Source organism: Meles meles, chromosome 20, assembly GCF_922984935.1.
Source record: "Meles meles chromosome 20, mMelMel3.1 paternal haplotype, whole genome shotgun sequence".
In the NCBI taxonomy this organism is placed as follows: Eukaryota; Metazoa; Chordata; class Mammalia; order Carnivora; family Mustelidae; genus Meles; species Meles meles.
The window spans coordinates 53748345-53770240 of NC_060085.1; the positions used below are offsets into that span (position 1 = coordinate 53748345).

At 43.5% G+C, this 21896-nt stretch overlaps 1 protein-coding gene across 3 annotated transcripts in view; it reads left to right on the top strand.

Annotated features, from left to right (window-relative positions):
- The window catches only part of HRH1 (histamine receptor H1), an 80944-nt gene extending 60174 nt beyond the window's left edge, over positions 1-20770 (top strand). For 2 of the 3 annotated variants that reach the window (XM_045989807.1, XM_045989808.1), the window contains exon 2: positions 17871-20770. In XM_045989807.1, coding sequence (XP_045845763.1) covers positions 17906-19369 — 1464 coding nt within the window. In that variant the 5' untranslated portion in view covers positions 17871-17905 and the 3' untranslated portion in view covers positions 19370-20770. Of the gene's footprint in view, positions 1-2861; positions 2892-17870 lie in introns of those variants that run through there. The other variant, XM_045989806.1, reaches the window with a different exon arrangement.
- The last annotated feature ends 1126 nt before the right edge of the window (positions 20771-21896 follow it).

Below are 21896 nucleotides of genomic sequence, written 5' to 3' on the forward strand. Positions count from 1 at the left end.
TTCCATTATAAGAATAGACCATATTTTGTTTATTCATTCTTCTGTTGATGGACACTTGGGTTGCTTCCACCTGTTGAATAATGCCACTGTGAACATGATTATATCAGTTTCTCCTTAAAATCGTCTATTAATCCTATATGCCAGTGGTACTGTAGTTGTCCTGATGGGATGGGGTACTAACAGTCAGCTTCTCTTTAACACCCATACCCTGGGCTCAGAAACTGGGGAGATAGCAAAGTAGCTAGAGGGAGGGCTCAGGGTTGGGGTGAAGGACAAGCCAGGGTTGGGCCAGGGCAAGGAATTGAAACATGCTGTATATTCACAGTTGTAACTTCCCTGGATTGGGAAGGTTCTCTTGGTAACAATTTAGGAAGCAGATGCCCATTTAGGAAAAAGATGGCAGACTGACTGGAAGGTACAGTGGTCTGGGTTGCTGACTGCTGAGATGCTCTTTAGCCAGGGCCAAATTGCGAACAAGTCCAGGCAGAGAAGTGGTCCTCTCTATCCAGTGTGTTATCAAGGCACTGGGAAGCATCTGTCCTCTGTCTTGAGACAACCCTACTTTTCCTTTCCAATCTAGGGACCTCAGGTTCCACTATTCAACCACATTAGACATGCAATAATAGTTGTCCAAATATGTCAGAAAGGGCTTTCCCTTTACAGAGCCATGCTCTTAAAATGCAGATGTTCCTTAAAGAGCAATCTGAATTTTATAACCATCAGGACCTTTAGGGTTAATTTAGTGTGATTGTTACCAAACTACTCTGAGGGGTTTCTGGAGATTCTGGGACAAAGAGGGAGGGGAAGAGCCAAGCAGATGGGGCTCTGGGACCCCCACTCCTCTCCTCCAACCAGAGCAATCTGCTTTTATCTGATTATAAATTTTTGTAAGAACCAGTAGTTGTGCTACCAAGAAAAGGGGTGGGAGGCTTAAAAGCCTCTGATCTAGTGAGACCCCCTTGTTTGAAAGAGGAGGTCCAGAGAGGTGGAGAGAAGTGTTCAAAGTCACACAGCAAATTCATTCCACACGTAGTTGCCAAACACCTACTTATGAGCCAGACATACAGTAAACAAAGATGAGTGGGCAAATCCTGTGCCATGAAGAGTGGGCTCTTCTCTCTAGGATGGCTCCTCTGCAGATTTGCAGGGGATGAGGATTGGTTGTATGGGGAGCTGCCAGCAGGGAACAGGACAGCCTCCTCTCCACCCACAATGTGTGCCTGCCGGGTTGCCCTCATACCCCACATCTGAATGATGCCATCACTCCCGTACGTGCCAAAAGAAACAGACACGTGTTCTCTTTAGTAGAATGCTCCCCCCCCAGGACTGTCCCAGCTGAAGCCCTGTGATGTGCGTACCTACTGTGTGCCAAGCAGCACTGGCAGATGAGGCTGTCACGGATGAGGATGGGGCTCCTGGTGCCAAGGAGCTTCTCCTGCCTAACGGAGAAGAGAGAAGCTCCACCCACATGACTACACTGCAGAGTCATTGCTTGTCGCCAGCCGTGGTATTGGGGTTGGGGAGGGAATGTGTCTCTTCCCTCCAGTGTTAGGGAGGTGGCCCTGGAATGGGGCCTCTCTTATCTTCCCAGAGTTTCAGTTAGGAATTTAAATGTTGTAGTCAGGCACCTCTTACTTCAAAGCCCAGCTGGGCCATGTAGCTGTGGAGCTTGGGAAAGGGACAGGAACAGAGTCTTATCTGAAAAACATGGGTGACAGGGTGCCTGGATGGTGAAGTGGGTTCAGTGTCCGACTCTTGATTTCAACCCAGGTCTTGATCACAGGGTCGTGAGATCAACCCCTGTGTCAGGCTCCACACTCAGTGGGGAGTCTGCTCCAGATACTCTCCCTCTCCCTCTGTCCCTCCCCCCTAAAAAATCACGGGTGATAATAATAGTTCCTTCCTGACCGGGTTTCGTAAGGTTTAAATGAGAATATGCATAGCAAACTCTCAGCTTCCATAGATGTAGCTCTCATTTCCCGAGTTTACAGATAAGGTGGTGGTGGGAGAGAAGCCTTCCAGATAAAGGCACAGCCCAGGTCCCCGAGGGCAAAGCAGGCAGCCTTGCACGGGGCAAGCCATGTGCGGGGGGTACAAGCAATGGAGAAGAAGGTGTGCTGGCAAATGCCATGGGAGGTCGCTCCCGGGGGCAGCAGGGCCCCCATCCCAAACTAAGGACCTAGGGCCCCCACACTCATTTATTAGCTCTGGTCATTTTCTTGTAGAACCCTTGGGGTTTTCTAGATATAAGATCATGTCATCTGCAAATAGAAAAGTTGACTTCTTCCTTTCAAGTCTGCATGCCTTCTCATTCTCATTCTCATGCCTAATTGCTGGTCTGCATTTAACTTCATTTTTTTCAACTAGGCGAGAACCAGGTCTGGCTGGGGTCAGAGAGAGGAACAGATACCCCTTTGGAGGGCTGGCCAGACGTAGCCATGTGAGTGCCAGCGCCGATCTCTCAAGCTCCACTGTGACATGAGCTCCCAGGCTAATGAGCAGAGGGGAGAACACTGGGAAATACTTTTCTACAGCACTCATAGCTGGAGCATATTTCTAGAGCATTCGGTAACTGTTTATTGTGCAGCTCCCTGGTTCTTGGGGCTGAGGACACAGAGATGACTCAGACTTAAATTTGGCACCTACAATCTAATGAAAAGTCTGGTCGGTAATTAAGAAATTACAACCCAGCTTGACAAGGGTTATAACTGAGGTCTGTACAAAGTTCAGAAAAACCCTAGAGAAGGAAGCCAATGGACTCTGTCTCATGGAACTGAGAAAGTCTTAGAGGAAGTGACATCAGAGCTGGTTGTAAATAATTAATTGAACGTGTTGTCAGGCTGAGAGGGAAGGAACCGGCAGCCCCCGTAGAGGCAACGGCATTTGCAAAGGTACAGGGATGCTCGAGAGCCAGGTCTATGGAGGCAACATGGAATCGCAGGAGAGGAGGCCACACAGGAAATTGGGTACCTCCCAATGGAAAAAGCTCTTGTGTGAGGTCAAAGGTTTTAATATGCCACTGCCTGTCCCTGTCCCTGTCCCTCAGTTTCCAGAGTGGAATCTGTTTTTGAATGCTTGTCTCTTGGGCTTCTCTTATGCTGATTGGAGTAATTTATGGGAAAAGAAAACACCAGGAAAGCAAAGTGGATTTCTGTTAAAAATGCAAGGTGATTTCAACAGGTCAGAAAGATTGGAGTGTGGATGAGAGAAAGAGGAGAAGGGGGAACCCATGCAAACTACAGTTTTGAGAGGAGAAGAGGAGATTCAATGGCAGGCAGCTGACCCAGGAAGTGGCACAGTAGGGTAACAAATGGGACAAGAGGTGCTTTAGGATTTTTTTTTTTTTTTTGCCTTTTTAAGAGTCGTCAGAAAAGGTTTAAGTTATTTTCCATTTGTTTTCTTCCTGGATGTTGGACTTTAATTTCTTCTGAATGTAGTACCATGGTTAGATTGAATACAAGACAGCCCAGTTTCATTTGGGTTATCCTTGTATTACACATAGGGGGATTACCCAATGTATCCAGTTGTGGCCAGACAGCCATGGCGAGCCATTAGAGTTTCCGTAGGAGAAAGAGGTGACTGGAAGTGCGGTTTTTAGAAAGATTATCTGGCTGCTGCATGTAGGATGGGCCGAGGGCACCTGGATCAGAATCAGGATGACCAGTTTGGAAGCTGTTAAACAGTGGAGCAGAGAGCGGAATAAGTCAATCAGAGAAAGACAATTATCATATGATCTCTCTGATATGAGGAATTTGAGAGACAGGGTGAGGGGTTGTAGGGGGTAGGGAAGGAAAAAATGAAACAAGATGGGACCAGGAGGGAGATAAACCATAAGAGACTCTTCATCTCACGAAACAAATTGAGGGTTGCAGGGGGTTGGGGAGGTAGGGATAGGGTGGCTGGGTTATGGACATTGGGGAGGGTATGTGCTATGTTGAGTGCTGTGAAATGTGTAAGCCTGATGATTCACAGACCCGTAGCCCTGCGGCAAATAATACATTATAAGTTAAAAACAAAAGAGTGGAGTAGAGATATTATCAAAGTCTGAACCAGAACAGCAATGGCATAAATGGTTATTATCTCTGCTTTTCAGTAATCTGTGGTACAAATCTTAAAGCAGCTCTGAGTATGAGAAGGCAGCAACTGGCAAGGAAGTTCTCTTTAAGTGTGAGGTAGTTCAGATCTTAATCATATCCTATGGCTTTTGATTTTCTTTGTGTAAATACACACCCAGAAGGAAGTTTATTTAAGTAGCACAGGGTTTCTCCTGTGAGACTCACCAGTCACTTCGGCAGTGCTTGGAGAGATCTAGACAGGACCACTTTCTTTTTGCTCGATTCACTCACTCCTACCCTCCAGGAACTTTCTCTCTGGGAATTTATATAGTCTGTCCTTACATTTGCCGAAGGAAGCAGCCAGGAGTAAGGTTTGCTGTCAGTCACTGGGGAGATGATTGCTGTTGGTACTGGCCAATTAACCAGCAGGACAGAAAGTTCTTGGACAAACAAGGACACAGCCCCAGCTTTCCCAAAGGCACATTGGAACAGGGGGAGAAGTGAGAGTCTTACTCATGTTTTCATCTCCAGCAGCGTGGCCTAGCATAACACCTGGTACTGCATTATTGCTTAATTAATAGTTCCTGAATATATTAATGAATTAGCATAGCATGAAACCCTAAAAATGGTCATGTTGGGTCAGGACTGTGATGTGTTAGAGAAAGAATTCATCCGTTCACTCATTCTTCATTTACTGAGCTCCTCCTACCATTCAGCTTTGGTTAAGCAATGGTTCACAGTCTTGGCTGCATCTGGAGAGTTTCAAAATCCTGATAATAGACCACACTTCATAACAAGAAAATCAGAATCTTGTCTAAGGATGGGAGCCAGATATTAGTATTTTTCTTTATTTTTTTAAAGATTTATGTATTATTTATTTATTTGAAAAAGAGTGAGAGAGAGAGAGAGCACAAATGGGGCCAGAGAGAGAGCGACAAGCAGACTCCCCGCTGAGCAGGGAGCCGGATGCAAGTCTTGATCTCAGGACTCTGGAATCATGACTTGATCTTGGGGTCATGAGATAGAGCCCCACATCGGATTCCTCACTCAGCATGGAGTCTGCGTGAGATTCTCTCTCTCCCTCTCAAATAAATAAAAAAATCTTAAAGGAAAAATAGAGATATGGAAACAATACTGTGGGAACCCAGAGGAAGGAATGCTTAGATGTGGCTAAAGGATATAGGAAAGCTTCGAAGAAGAAGGAAATTTTAAGATAATTTTTGTGTGGTAAGTAGAAATTCAGGGGTGCCTGGCTGATTCAGTCAGAAGAGCATGCGACTCTTCATCCTCTAGTTCCTTTGTCCTTCCATATAAATTTTAGACTGGTCTCCTTCATATCTACAAGACACCTTGCTGAGATTTGGACATTAATTGCATTAAATCTGTACATCAGTTTGGGGAGAGTTGACACATCTACTAAGCCGAATCTTCTACTCCGTGAACACCGTGTATCTCCTCATTTATTTAGATCTTTTATTTCTTTCATCAGCATTTTGTAGTTTTCAGCATACAAGTCTTGCACAAGTTCTTCTTCTGAGAATGTATTGATTTCCCTTCATTTCCTAAGGGTATTTTGCCGAGTGAGAGATACTGGGTTGACATTTTTCCTTTGGACTCTGAAAATCTTATGTCACTTCCTTCTCATCTCCACATTTTCTGATGAGAAATCTGTTGTCATTCTCATTATAGTAAGGTATTTAAAAAAAAAAAAAACACACATATAGTAAGGTGTTTTTCTCTGGCTGATTTCAAGATTTTTTTCCTTCAGTTTTCCAAAGTTTAACTATTATGTATCCTGGTGTGGGTTTCGAGAGGCAGTTATCCTGTTTGAGGTTCACCCAGCTTCTTGATGAAGGTTTATGTCTCTTACCAAATTTAGGAAGTTTTCTTCAAGTGCCTTTTCATATGCACACTCTTTCTTGTCAGCTTCCAGGACTATGCCTACAGGAGTGTTAAGTCTTTTGTTATATAGTCCTACAGATCTCTGGGACTTTTTTTTTAGCTTCCAGTCTGTTTTCCTTCTGATGTTCAGATTGGGTAATTTTTATTGTCCTATCTTCCAGAACAATAGGTAATTGTCCTATCTTCCAGGACAATGGATAATTTCTATTGTCCTATCTTCCAGTTCACTATTTTTTTCCTCTGTTTCCTCCATCTTGATGTTGAACCCAACCACTGCATTTTTATTTTAGTTACCAGATGTTTTGGTTCTAAAACTTCCATTTTGGTTCTTTTTTCTTCTGTTTCTTTCCCCAGACTTTCTATTTTCTCATTTGTTTCAAGGATGTTTCCATATGCACAATGAAGCATTTTTACGATGGTTACTTTAAGTGTTTGTTGCATCATCCTAGCATCCCTGTAATTTCGGCATTGGTATCTATTGATTGCTTTAAGAAAAATTCTGTATGAGCTCTTCCCAGTTTTTTATATGAGAAATGATTTTCAACTGAAATGTAGGTATTTTAGGTGGGCATTTGAGACTCTGTATCAAATTTAAGTCTTCTGTTTTATCTGGTATTATGAGATACTGCTCTGGCAGGGGAAGCAGGAGGCAGTGAGAAGGGGGTATGCCATCTCATTACCTCCAGGTGGGGGTAGAAGTCCAGATTGCCTGCTCAGCTTCTATGATACCTGAAGGGGAATGGGTCTTCATTATTCATGAGCATGAACAAGTTCTGGCTCCCTCCCAGGCCTCCAGGAATAACTCCCTGGCTGGGAGGGATAGAGGTGCATCCTTACTGCTCCCCATGTGGCCTCCACTGACTCTGGGAGGTGGGCTGCAGGGCTTATCTCTACCTGATGAGGATGAAAGTCCTTATTAGGGACTGTAGGAACACCTCCCCAGCAAGAGAGTCACGTCACCTTGTAGTCTGAAAACGGTGGACATCTTCGCTCCCCTCAGCCTCTGCTGGCCAGAATGGGAATGGGACTCTAGTGGTTTCTGTAGTGTTTGACTGCAAGTAGACCAATTTTAGTCTAAAACTTTTCTATTTTACTAGGCTTCTCCTTTCCTGGTCCTTTGGCTAGACACAGCAGGCTTTTTTAATTTATTTATTTTGTCTGTGCCCATTGGCATTTCTGAGCTGCCATCCTTTGTAGCTCAAAGTCTCAGATATATATGGCCAAACAAAAACCCAGGGAACTCAACACTGTGTCATTCTTTGGGTCCTGGGATCCCTAGCTGGTCTGCCTTTGCCTCTCTGCCTTTTAAAGTTGTCTTATGTTTGTTTTAAATACAATGTTCAAGGTTTGTGTTTTTTTTTTAATTGTACTTAACAGAAAAATAGGGAAAAGTACCTGTACTCAGTCTTCCCTGAAATAGATGTCTCAGGTAGCCAAGGTTGAGAACCACTGTATAGGCCATGAGTTCCATGAGCAATGGGGTTGTGTCTGTCTTTCACCTAGCATAGCATCTGTGCCTGATGCCTCAATAAGGAGTTTTTGAATGGGTGGATTGGTGGAAAGAAGAGAAGATGGATGGATGGATGGGTGGATGGATGGATGGGTGGATGGATGGGTGGATGGATGGATGGGTGGATGGATGGGTGGATGGATGGATGGATGGATGGATGGATGGATGGATGGATGGTTGGATGGATGGATAAGTGAATGCATATGAGAATGCAACGAGCCGCCAGACTGATTCACTCCCACCTATGCTCCTGTACACGCATAACCTCAGTCTAGAGACAAGCCTGGCCCAGTACTAGTAAGAGACTTGACCAGCAGGTGGCGCCAAAGAGCCCCAGGTATGGTGCCGGCATGGCTGCCACACAATCAGGCAGGGGGTCACTTGACTGAAAGAGACAGACATTAAAGAAACTTCCAATTACCCAGGAGCTTCCTCTTGTAAACATCTCATTTGCCTTTCCTTTCTCTTCTGCCAGCTCTTTTATTTACTTCAATATCATACATAATTCTTTTTTTCTCAAGAAGAAAACGGGCTGGATAACTTTGTTCTTTGAAAGTACCTTTCTCAAGGCTGAATCTCCGGGATTTGGAACAAAAATAAAACATTATTCATTGTGTCCTGAAGTGATACGTGTATGTATGCTGGGCCTGGTGTTGTGTACAGTGTCCTTGTCTAATGTTAGCAGAAATGTTCGTAGTACCGATGCCATGAAATGTTTATTTAAAGCATGTATTTACTTCTATCTCTTTCTTACTATAGTGAAAATGTGGGTAGGTTAGGGCAGGTGGTCTGAAGCCCCTTCAAATAGCCTAGAAGGCGGGTATCACTTGGGCCATTAAAGGACTTATTCTTCAGTCATTGTTGGATCTTAGTGCAGGGCACCAAAGCATATATACTCCAGAAACCTCTGTTTCCTCATCATTAAAATAGGGGCAAAAAAATGATTCCTTTTTCATAACCTGCATTGAGAGGATTCGATGAAGCAACATGGAAACCCTCCCAGCCCAATGCTGGTATGTCATAAGAAGCCTTTGAAATACTACTTTTTCTTCTAATTCATTGCTTTTCAATATCAGAGGGTAAGCGAGAATGGAGCTGGGCTTTTTCTGCTTCTTTTGTTTGCCATTTAGTGATAATTATGCTTTGTCTTCCCATTCCTGGCCTAATTTCAAAATCCCAGCCTGTCATACCAGCGGTGGGGCTTGGAAAGCGCAGATAAACAAACCCAAATTCTTAACCCAAATTATAAAATGAGAGAGGATCATGGATGCACAGGAGGAAAGAGTTGATGTAGCTTAGTTTTGTCCACTCCTCTGCTGCTAAGGATTAAGAAGTTACAATGTAACATCTCAGTATGCCTCCCACTATAAGAAACCATTTTATCTAAAACCGTAGTTCCAGCTAAAGCTGTCTTTCTGCTAAGCAACTATTTTGCTTATGACATTGCTAATTATGACATTGCTAATGACACTAGAATCTTATAATTGATCCTGTTTTTCCTCTTTGCTGTTGCTCCTGGGAAGCTCAGAGTCAAAATTGTGACCCAACTCCAGTGATTCTCTAGGATCTACCCTTTGTTTAATCCTTATCTACCTAACACCCCTTTATTTCCCTTAAAAAAAATTCTGGTGCCTGCTAAGTATTTTAGAAAGCAATACTAGTGTACCAAAACAAGTTTTAAAAACAGACAGAAGTCTGGAAACCTAGACAGCCTCTTGCTTGGACCACTGAATTTCTTTTTCTTTCTTTTTTTTTTTAAATTTTATTTATTTATTTATCTGTCAGAGAGAGTGCGCATAAGCACAAGCAAGGGAGCATGGAAGAGGGAGAAGCAGGCTCCCCTGCTGAGCATGGAACCGGATGCGGGACTCATCCCAGGAGCCTGGGATCATGACCTGAGCCTAAGGCAGACACTTAACTGACTGAGCCACCAACGCGTCCCTGAATTTATTTTTAATCAACTTTTTTTGATATATTATCTATATACCATAAAATTCACCCATTCTGAGTAAATCATACAATTCAATTATTTTTAGTAAATGTCCAGAGTTGTATAATCATCATCAGAATTCAATTTTAGAACATTGCCATCACTCCCAAAGACTCCTTCCTGTTTCCACCCCCAGTCTCAGACAACCACTAATCCACTTTCTGTCTCTATGGATCTTCTATGCTGGACTTTTCCTGTAAGTGGAATCATACAATGCGTTGCCTTTTGTGTGTACTTGCTTTTACTTGCATGATGTTTTTGTAGTTCATCCATGCTATAGCATACATCAGTACTTTGGGGGTTTTTATTGACAAATAATACTCCTTGGCACAAATATGCCATATTTTGATTATCCATTCACCAGTTGATGAATATCTGGGTTGTTCCCACTTTTTGGCTATTTTTATAATACTAGAGACATTCACGTACAAATTCTTACGTGGACATATATCTTCCATTGTCTTGAGTAGATATCTAGGTAAGAATCACTGGTTATCATGGTAACTCCATTTAACTGTTTGAGGAACTGCCCGATTTTTCCATAGTGGCTGCACCATTTTACATTCCCACCAGCAGTATAGGAGGGTTCGAACTTCTCATCATTCTCATTAACGCTTATTATTGCCTAGCTTTTAAAAGTATAGTCATCCAGTGGGTATGAAGTCGTATCTCACTGTGGTTTTGATTTGCATTTTCCTGATGACTAATGATGCTGAACATCTTTTCATGAGTTTCTGAACCATTCTTATACCCTCTTGGGTAAAATGTCTATTCAGATCCTTTGCCAATTTTTAAATTGGGCTTTTTGTCTTATTACTATTGAGTTGGAAGAGTTCTTTATACATTCTGGATCCATCAGATGTATGATCCAGCAGATATATAAGGTATAAATGTTTTCTCCCATTCTATAGCTTCTTACTCTCTTACTGGTGCCTTTTGAAACACAGGAGTTTTAAATTTTGACAAAGTCTAACTCAATTTTCTCCTTTATGGGTTATGCCTTTGGCATTGTATCTGAGAAATCTTCAGCTAACTCAAGATCTCAAAGCTTTTCTCCTGTGCTTTCTCCTGATAGTTTTAAGATGTTTAGCTGTTACATTTAGGACTATTGTCAATTATGAGTTGATTTTTATATATGGTGTGAGTGGGAGAGGTCTGGATTCATCTTTGCACATGGAGAGATCAGTTATTCCAGCACAGGTCATGACATTTGTTCCCTGCCTTGTTAGAACCTTTCCTCTACTTCAGGGCGTCTTCATATGAGCATCACTGCCCCTCCCCTTTCTTGTCACTTCAGTTCTTGAGACCAATAGACTGTCTTGGCCGCACAACTCCCATCCCAGTTTTCTAGAAGAAAGAATGCAACTTAGCCCTTCTAGCTCAGATGACATCCTACAGTCTAATCACATTACTAGAGGTCACGTTTACATGGTATAAATTTGGCTGCCAGTGTCTACTCCTAGCTGGATGATGGTTCCCTGAGAAGGAAGCTTGTGAATTTGGCAGGTATCCCAAAAGGGGTCTATTCTAGGGTCATTATCTTGTATTCAGCACTCCAGATTCCCTATGAACTAGCTTGACATTTCCAGCTCAGGGCTCACAGGTCACATCCTCAAAATTTGTTTTTGCTTGACCTGTTTTCAAGTGTTCAAGAGGACAAATGAAAAAACTAAATAAGGGATATTTTATTTAATTATTTAAAAAATATTTTATTTATTTATTTGAGAGAAATTGGGGGGTGGGGGAGACAGAGGGAGAGGGAAAGGGAGAGGCAGGCTCCTTGCTGAACAAGGAGCCTGATGCCGACCTCAATCCTAGGACCCCTGGGATCCTCAGACGCTTAACCAACTGAACCATCCTGGGGCTGTAATAAGTGGCATTTTAAAACTAAAAGATTCCATGTAAAAATCCAGCTTTTATGCTTCTTTTTAAAAACAGGCAGATCTGGGCCTGCAGCCGTTGGTGGCATCTGAGCAAGAGTTGTCCTCTTCAGACAGAGCGTGCTCCCCAGATTGCCCCAGTCCCTGCCATTTCCTCTTGCTCGAGACACACAGTCCCTGTTCTTACTAACTTTCCCTTCCTGACTCTTTAGACATTTGAATGTGTACCTCCACCCCCAGAAAAAATCTTCGGGGCCACTCTCTCCCCACAAGGTCACCTACCTCTTGCACCTTACCCAGAGGCTAACTCTCAACCCAGCACTGCCCTACATTCAAAATCAGGCATGTTCCTACAGCACCAGGTTTATAATGGGATTTTGCTATTTGCAGTCTGCGCTCTGCACCACAGCCAGTGGCAGTGATAAGCCTGGATGTTTTATGGAAATTATACCTTGGCGACATTCAATGGGAATATGCAATATTTGGGGTATTTTCATGCATGGCACCTCACTCTCAGAATTGGAGCGAATAAACTAATGTTCAGACTGACTTGACTAAGATAAACATCCAATGCAAATGAGTCTCAGAGGGTAGAGCAGTTTGGAATGAGGAGTGGTGGGTGAGGCAATTTAGAATGTATCAAGAAAGGAATCCCAAACTCTCACTCTTCACTAAAGAAAATAAAAGATGTGCTAAGAATGTGGAAGACCTTTCCTTAAAATTTTTTTTCCCAGTGGAATAAATCTATTTTATCTTGTTTTTAAAAATGAATGCAGTAAGTTCTTATTTTCCCCTGTTATAAAACTAAGATGCTCTTATTGTTGATATCTTGGGAAATGCCAAAGATAATAAACATCACCCACCACCCATAGGAAACCACTGTTAATATAACCTGAGACTCATCCTTATACTAAACCTGATAACAGAATTGACATCATCCAGGATAAACAGCATCTGTAAATTTAATTTCATTATAAGCATTTTTCCATACTACTAATGGTGATCCATAAATGTGATTATCAGTGACTGCATGATATTCCATTCTGTAAATATCCCATAATATGTTTAGTTCCCAGATGTTAGATTTCTTTCCTTTTATCATAAATGATGTTGCAGTAAGCATCGTTGTGCGTAAATCTGTATTCATGTTTTGGATTATCATGAGAGAAATTTCCAACAATAAAGTTTCCAGGAAAAAATAGAAAAGTTAAATGAAGGTTATCAATATTCATCAATAGCATAAATCTTACCTCTGATTTTTGTTGGTGTAGGCATCTTTGTGAAAAATAAGCCCATGCTCTCTCTTTTTTTTTTTTTTAAGAATTTTATTTATTTATTTGACAGAGATGACAAGGAATCAGAGAGGCAGGGCGGGGGGTGGGGTGGGGAGGGGGGCAGGAAGGTGGGGGAAGCAGGCTCCCTGCTGAGCAGAGAGCCCAGTTGGGGGCTTGATCTCAGAACCTGATATTAAGACCTGAGCTGAAGGCAGAGGCTTAACCCACTGAGCCCCCCAGGTGCCCCAAGCCCATGCTTTCTGCAGTTGGATTCTTCCTCCTGCGTCTCCTGCTACTCTTCATTCACGTCTTGCTTTTCAGAGCCCATCCAACAAATGTCCACTGAGCATCCCTCATGTACCTGCATGGCGCCAGCACGGGAGAATGGTGGTGAAGGAAACGGGGTGGCCCTGCCGTAAAGGAGGGGGTGTCTCCTTGATGGTAATTGGTGTCTCATGTCGGAAACAGAAATAGTAGACACTTTCCATGCCCCAGAGGTACTCCCTGTTTAGTTAGGGACAATCAGCTGAAGAAAGAATTTAAGCTCAGTGACATCAAGGGAAGTGTTAGAGGCATTGTGGGGACGCAGGGGGAGAGCAACAAAGCGCTTCCAGGCAAAGGGTGCTCCATACGGGGAAACCGCACAAGCAGAAGCATGGAGGTGTAAAAGAGCTTTCTGACACCTTATCCCCTGATGCCTTCCCAGATTCATCATTCCAACAATTCCCTCCCAATTCCTCACACTCAGCTCTGTACTTTTTAAATTTAATTTAATTTATTTATTTGACAGACAGAGACTCGCAAGCAGGCAGAGAGGCAGACAGAGAGAGAGGGGGAAGCAGGCTCCCCGCTGAGAAGAGAACGCGATGCAGGGCTCGATCCCAGAACCCTGAGATCATGACCTGAGCCGAAGGCAGAGGCTTAACCCACTGAGCCACCCAGGCGCTCCTCAGCTCTGTACTTTTATTCTTTTTTTTTTTCTTCATCCTTAAATTTCTCTTCCTTCCTCCTGGTGAACTTCTACTCATCCTTTGAAGCCGAGCTCACACATCACTCCTTCTCCAATGTTCTTCTTGACATCTGCACTCTACCTTGAGAGAGGCTGTCCCTCCTTCCTCTGTCCTGTCACCTGCTTTGATCTTACCTCAGTCATCATATTTGTGCAGGTTACATTCTAGAATTTTTAACTTTTTGATGCTGTTCCTTTACCTTTTGTCTTTATTCTCATGTTAATGGACAAACTCCTTGAAGTCCGGGGCTGTGTATCAGTTAGGATTTGGTTTGGCTGTGCATGATAGAAAACCTAACCTATCGCAGAGAGGAAGAGCCCTGACTGGTTTGGCAGCTTTGCAGTCATCAGAGACCTCAGCTCCATCCAAATTGCTGCTTCTCATTTCGTGGCCCTTCCTCATGGTCCCAATAAGACTGCTTAAGCCCTATTCATCCTACTACCATTCTAGCCAGCTAGAAGAATGAAGGGCCAAAGAAAAGAATATATAATCTATCAAGACAATTCATTGCATTGTTAGATAACATCTATTTTTAGAAAGTCCTTTTTTACCTTGAGCAGAAATCTGTATTCTTTGGCAGTTCAAGGTGTTTATTCTTCAGTTAGACCATAGATCTAAACTAAGGATCATTTTGGCTCCTAGTGGATATCTGGCAATGTCTAGAGATATTTTTGGTTGTCACGACTGGGAAGAGGGGGAGGATGTTACTGGCACCTAGCAAGCAGAGACCAGGGATGCTGTGAAACAGCCAACAATGCACAGGACAGTCCTTCACAACAGAATTATCCAGTTCAAAATGTCAATAGAACAAAGGTTGAGAAACAGACTCAGGTTGGAATCTTGACTTTGTCAGTGTCTTCCTAGCTGTGTGACCCTGAGTTGGTTACTTCACCTCTCTGAGTCTGAGCTGACCGTTTCCTTTTCTGTACTTTGGAGATCATCATAAGACCTCCCTGTGGGCTTGTGGGAGACATTTAATAACTAATATCTGAAACGCCCAGGGCTTGGCTCCTTACAGTCCTAGCTGCTCCAGTCAGCATTCCCAAGGATGTGGAAGAGATGCTGACTACCTTTGTTTACTTGCTGCCACATAGGCCTGATTGGATTAGACTATTTGTAATCATGCTGGAAAAAGTCCCACTGCAGCTAATGGTTTTGGAATGGAGCCATTGCCTTAATTCAAAAATGATGGCTTGCTTGTGTGCACAAACCTCTTTAGAGAAAAGGGATTCATTTCTTGTCACCCGGTCCTCATTACCTGGGGATTAGCAGAGCTTTCCCACCCCACTGCCTCAGCGGACCCTCTCAGCAGCCTAGGGAGGGAGGTAATGATGTTTTCCGTGCTTTACAGGTAAGGAAATTGGAGGCGTGGCTGTTTATCCAAGCTCCACACAGCCCATCAAGTGGCAGAGCTGGGAGGAGAACCCTCTCCTTCCTCTCCTGCTTCTCTAGGGACACAGTGCTCTAAAGGATTTATAGGTACCCATCTTTCTTCTCCAATTGCCCTGTCCCAAGTGCCTCCTCGAGCTTCCGTTCTCTCTTCTCAAAGAACAACCTATTGCCCGCACCTTCTCTGTGGGCTTGACCTTGATCCCAGAGAGAGTCCCTCAGAACCCTCTGGGGTTTGGGCAGACTGAAGGGAGCATGGCCTGTGTAGCATGAGGTACAGTGAGGATCCATGTGCCCACACAATCCCATACTCAACTTGACATCCCTTTGGCATTTGTAGAGAAAAACCCATTCAGTGATCTGTGTTTCAAAATGCAGATCCCTGAGGGAGGGGAGAGCACCTTACATTCGTTATCTCACCAGGCAGGGCATGTTGGGGATTGGGTACAAGGACCAGAGAGCAGGAGTGGCATAGAGCAGCCACGCAGACTCTTGCTCAAGAGGGCCCCTGTCTCCGTTTCATGTTCCAATATTGAAATTCTTAATGATTATTTAATTTTTTATTTTAAACTGGGCTCCGGGTGGGGGGGGCACCTGGGTGGCTCAGTGGGTTAAAGCCTCTGCCTTCGGCTCAGGTCATGATCCCAGGGTCCTGGGATGGAGCCCCGCATTGGGCTCTCTACTCAGCAGGGAGCCTGCTTCCTCCTCTTTCTCTCTGCCTGCCTCTCTGCCTACTTGTGATCTCTCTCTCTCTGTGTCAAATAAATAAACTCTTAACAACAACAACAACAACAAAAAAGACCTTTAAACTGGGCTCCGCAAATTACATAGCCAGTCCTGAGTGGGACAGGAGGTCATGGGAGGCAACAGCCAAGATGGGTCTGCAGGCAGCAGGAAGGTGCTGCGGTTGCCTTTCTAGGAATTCTCCCCAATTCCACGGCTTCAGAGGGCAAAAGTGGATTTTCTTGCTTCTGAAGCAAATCACTGAGCTGAAGAGAACCTTTCACCAGTAAATATCTATTGAATGAGTAAGTTCTGAATGGAGATGCTTCATGGCACCTGCCTCTCACTCACTCACTCATCCATCTGTCAAATATGTATTGATCTTTTGCTTTTATGTTTATGCAAACTAACACATCTGAGCTACGAAGGAGAACATGTGATAAAGAACTGAGCTTACAGTGACAGGTGAGGAGGATAAACGTATACATGCTACGTTAATTTTCCCCAGCGTCTTCCTAGGAAAATTACTGATAAAATAGAAAAGTTGGAAGCATTGTACAGGAAACACCTATATATCTACCACCAAGGTTAGGAATTAACATTTTGCTCTTTCTGCTTTATTATGTGTCTGTTTCTTTATCCCTTCTAACCAACCATCCATCTAATTTTTTGATTCATTTCAAAGTAAGCTATAGACCTCATAGATTTTTACCCCTAAACACTTAATATGCTACAGTAATTTTTAGTTCAGTAATCTCAATTCAATCATCAAAACTTTTCTTTTTAGTCAAAAAGGAAAAAAATCAATGATTTTTTAAATCAAAAAATCATTTTCTGTCACATTGTTGAATGACAAATAGTATATACACAGTGAAAAGAGATTCTCTGTGTGCAATAAGGCAGAGAGAGAAATGAGGAAGGAGAACTTTTTTCAAGGCAACAAACAGAGGGTTGCAGAGGGTGGTTGGAGCTACCTTGAAAATATCCACCTGTGGGAGTGTTTGGGGAACTGCTTCCGTCTTTGTCCCAACCAAAATCCAAAATAAAACTGAGATGAACCTCCCTAGCCTCTTTCCTCCTTCCTATGGTGCCTGTGGACAATTCCAAGGGTTGTGAGCTTGGTCAGAGCTGAAGGTGAAGCTACGAGGCCTGGTTCGGGATGCGAAGGTAGAGAAAGAGAAGGCTAAAGCTGTAGATCTAGGGCCTATTATCCTCACAAAGCTGATGGCTGAGACTGACAGGGGTGAGTGGGGAAGGCAGGCAGGCAGACAGTGAAGAGTGACAAGAGCAGAGAGCAGGGCTGGGTCACAAGAGAAGGTGATGCTGTTCAGAGAAGGCACACTCGAAGAACCTGGACTGTTGCTCTGATGGGCAGTTCTGCGCTGGAGGAGAATATGGAAAAATACCCAAAACAAGACTCTAAACAGGATTCCTGGAAAAGCCTTTAGAGATCACCCACACCACCTTTCACATTTGACCCGTGAGAAAATGAAGGCTGAGAGATCACTCAGAATATCAGTGGCAGAGCTGGGGCAAAATCAGTGCTACTCACATGGTGCTTTTACAACAGAGTAACTCAAGGATTCCTCCCACAAGGATCAAATGCCTTAGGGCTTTGCTTTTTGTCTTAAAAAAATCATACAAATTTAGTTTTCATCTCAAGAATTTATCTGGCTTTGTCTTAACATGAAAGTAGTTTGCTTTTGCTAAGTTATTAAGAGAGATTTACATTCTGTTAGGGCTTCTCAGTTTTCTTCAAACTAGAGTGCCATATCCAGTGTAGACCGGTCAGAATGTAGTCTACCTTCCCAGAACGTGTGCAACGTGGGACTTATACAAACTTTGTCCTTCTTTTGCCCAACTGCCTCACTAGAATGTAAACTCTAGGAGGGCAGAGATTTTTGTTTTATTCACTGCTATATTCCCAGTGCCCAGAGTGATGCTGGGAGTTCACTAAATAGTCATTGAATGGGTGAAGAATTGAATGACAAAGGAAGAAGGGTATATAGACTGTAGGTAACTAGCAGTATCTACTGCCCCAAACAGCGTACATCCCCATTTAGATGAACTTGATGGTCCCAAGTGACTCTACTGATCTCCAAGGCTCTGACCTTAATCCTTGTGTCTTTCTTCCCAGGGAGGGAGCCACAGCTGGAGGCTGCTCTTGTGCCAATGACCCTTCCCAATTCTTCCTGCACCTTCGAAGACAAGATGTGCGAGGGGAACAAGACCACCATAGCCAGCCCCCAACTGATGCCCCTGGTGGTGGTCCTGAGTGCCATCTCCTTGGTCACAGTGGTACTCAACCTGCTGGTCCTGTATGCTGTGCGGAGCGAGCGGAAGCTGCACACCGTGGGGAACCTGTACATTGTCAGCCTCTCCGTGGCGGACCTAATCGTGGGGGCTGTCGTCATGCCCATGAACATCCTCTACCTCCTCACGTCCAGGTGGTCCTGGGGCCAGCCTCTCTGCCTCTTTTGGCTTTCCATGGACTACGTGGCCAGCACAGCATCCATTTTCAGTGTCTTCATCTTGTGCATTGATCGCTATCGCTCTGTCCAGCAGCCCCTCAGATACCTGAAGTATCGTACCAAGACCCGAGCATCAGCCACCATCTTGGGGGCCTGGTTTCTCTCCTTCCTGTGGATTATTCCTATTCTGGGATGGCATCACTTTATGTCACAGTCCTCGGGACACCGGGAAGACAAGTGTGAGACAGACTTCTATGATGTCACCTGGTTCAAGATCATGACTGCCATCATCAACTTCTATTTGCCTACCTTGCTCATGCTCTGGTTCTACGCCAAGATCTACAAGGCCGTACGACAGCACTGTCAGCACCGAGAGCTCATCAATGGATCCCTCCCTTCCTTCTCCGATATAAAGATGAAGCCAGAGAATCCCAAGGCAGGGGCCAAGAAATCAGGGAAGGAATCTCCCTGGGAGGTTCTGAAAAGGAAATCAAAAGATGCCAGTGGTGAGCCTGTCTTGAAGCCACCATCCCAAGACCCAGAAGAGATGACATCCCCAGGTGTGTTCAGCCGAGAGGAGGACAGAGAAGTAGACAAACTTCAGTGCTTTCCACTTAACATTGTGCAGATGCAGACTGAGGCAGAGGGGCGTGGCAGGAGTTATGTAGCTATCGACCAGAGCCAGGGCCCACTCGGTATGGATGAACAGAGCCTGAACATGCATGGGGCCAATGAGATATCAGAGGACCAGATCCACGGTGATAGCCAGTCCTTCTCTCGGACAGACTCAGACACCCCCACAGAGTCAGCATCAGGGAAAGGTAAACCTAGAAGTGCATCTAGCACAGGTCTGGATTATATCAAGTTCACTTGGAAGAGGCTCCGTTCACATTCAAGACAGTATGTGTCTGGGCTGCACATGAACCGAGAACGGAAGGCCGCCAAACAATTGGGTTTTATTATGGCAGCCTTCATCCTTTGCTGGATTCCTTACTTCATCTTCTTCATGGTCATTGCTTTCTGCAAGAGCTGTTGCAATGAACGTGTGCACATGTTCACCATCTGGCTGGGCTATATCAACTCCACGCTGAACCCCCTCATTTACCCCTTGTGCAATGAAAACTTCAAGAAGACATTCAAGAAAATTCTGCACATTCGTTCCTAAGGGAGGCAACAAGAGGATGCAACCAAAATGATGTTTCTGAAGAAAATGGAGGATGAAGGCCTGTGAGTTGCCAGGCACCTGGGCTTTCTGGAGTCAAAAGACTAGTCTTAAGGACTAGGTAACTTGGAAAGTTCTAAGGGACCGTTGAAAGAACAGCAGATGGCGGCGGTGGTCAGCTGACAGACTGTGTACTCTGAGTAGGGAGCAGGATATTTCCAGAGAATCAGATCTGGATGAGTTCTCCTGCTCCTCAGGAGATCTGGGAGCCTCCGACTCTCATTGTAATTCAAGCTTGCAGACTGGAATTAATTGGAAACTGAAGGGACACGTAGGGAGAGTTTCACTGCTGAATCAGATGGAACTCTCGAGCCTTCCTGGAATGGAGTTATAGGACTGTGCAGAGACCCACATATGCAGACAGATGCTGTCCCTTCCAGGGGTCACCTTGATAGACATGACAGTGATTCCGTTGTGACTGTCACTTCTCAGAACATCTCTCCTCTGAGCTCCTTCTACAGCTTTCTGCAGAACCTGTGTCTGAATCACATTGGAAATTCTGCCTTATTATTTCTCTTTCACTCATATCTTAGAGTTGGTAGGAAATTATGCAGCTTGTACATTCATTGTTTTCAATCCCCAATTCCTTTTGACTAGTAACAAAATAATGATAAAAGCTACCCTCAAAAGAAAGAGGAAAAGGGTATTTTTTTAATGGTTGCACAATAAAAACAAACAAAAAAATGGGAATGGGGAGAAGAAAGCCGTATTTCTTGAAGGCTGGGTCATGCTTATCTCATTGAAGCTCTATGACACTCCACAGCAGGAGGACGGTGTTATTGAGGAGCAAATTGAGGTGTGACAAGGTGAAATAAGGTGCCCGACATCACATAGTTAGAATGAAAACCCAGTGGTGTTCCAGCTCGTTGTCACATGTTACCTCCAAAAGGCAAAAATTTGTCCTGTAAGTATACAACACACACACACACACATACACACACACACAATTCCTGAAAGTGGCAGCAGTTCTCAAAAAGATGTGTTGAGAGAAGGAACGACTGACGTAGAATATGCCTGAGACCGCAGAAAGTGGTACTTGAAGGCATAGTGTGCATTTTTATCTGTGAGCTCTGCTGTGTTTGTTGAAGAAAAGTTGTCATGTTCTTTTATAGTCACACTTCTTCAGTAAAAACTAGCAAAGGCATGGGAACATCCAGTTTTCCTTGGGGTTTATATCGCAATCTGGTTGTGATTTATATTTTTAAAACTTAATGCCAAATTGTCATATATGTAGCAAAATGGAGCGTGTGTACAAGCTGCTATTTTGTCTCTTGTGTTCCTGTTTGCATGATCTGTTAAAATGACAGATTTTTACCTACCTAAAATATGATATTTGAAACTATACTGAGTTTGATTTAATTCTATCTTCCTGGGTCTCTTCGACTGAGAAGATATATTGAAACATACTGTCAGATATTATATAGGGTTTCTCTTTGGTTTCTGGTCACATTTGTAAATGTCTTTAGAAAAGAACTTACTTTTTATAACAAGCTTCACTCTCAGTTTGGCATCTCCCAAAACTCCTCTTGCTCAAAACTGGGAGAATGAAAGAGACTTTTATGCTGGGTTTAAAAGCTGCGGCTGAAAAAAAATAAATAAATAAAAGCTGTGGCTGGTCTGTTCCCAGGTCAAAAAACGTTTCCCAAATGCCCATTATTTATGTTGATAAATGGTTGAGGCAACTAGTGAAGAAGACAAATGTTTATGAGCTCTGGCTCTGGGTTGAAGAGACCTGGATTTGAGTCTGACAAGAACAAGAAATGGTCAATATAAATAGAGCATTAAAAAATGAGGCCCATGCATTACTGAATACAGTGTTTATAGTGCCTGCTGAGTGTCCTGTACACAGTGGAGACTCATATGTAGTTTTAAAACATGCTGAAGATACTGTGTGCCAGGCCCCATGCTTTACCACTATTATCCATTTTAACCTAAAACCAATCTCATGAGGGATAGTTCTGTGTTTTTACAACTAGGCAAACTGAGGCACAGAGAGAAACTGGGGAAAAGGGAAAGCAGACAGAAAAGAAGTAGAAAGTGGGGGACAGAAAGAGCATAAACCAAGTGGCATAATATTACTGCACTCAAGAAAAATCTACATTCAAGAACATACTCTGGATTAATGTATTCAGAAGTTAAATATATTCAAAAGAAGAATAAACCATCCTTAGCTTTTGATAAATAGAAATTCCTTCAAGTGATTCTCTGAAGACCACATGAAAACCAGTCAATTACCGCATCACATAAATCTTTAAAAGCTTGTGAAACTATTCCATCTAACAGAGATTGTTATAGATCTTAGAAGTGGGTAACGTTAATAAAGTGTTCATTCAGAAAATCCATTAGTCTGCAGATTGGCTATTTGATGAATTGGCCATTTGGCTACTTGACTTTGCAGAAAATTGCTGGTGTCTCTTTTGAAAATGGGCACTCCAGAGGTAGATTTCAGTCCTAACACAGGGTGAAAAGG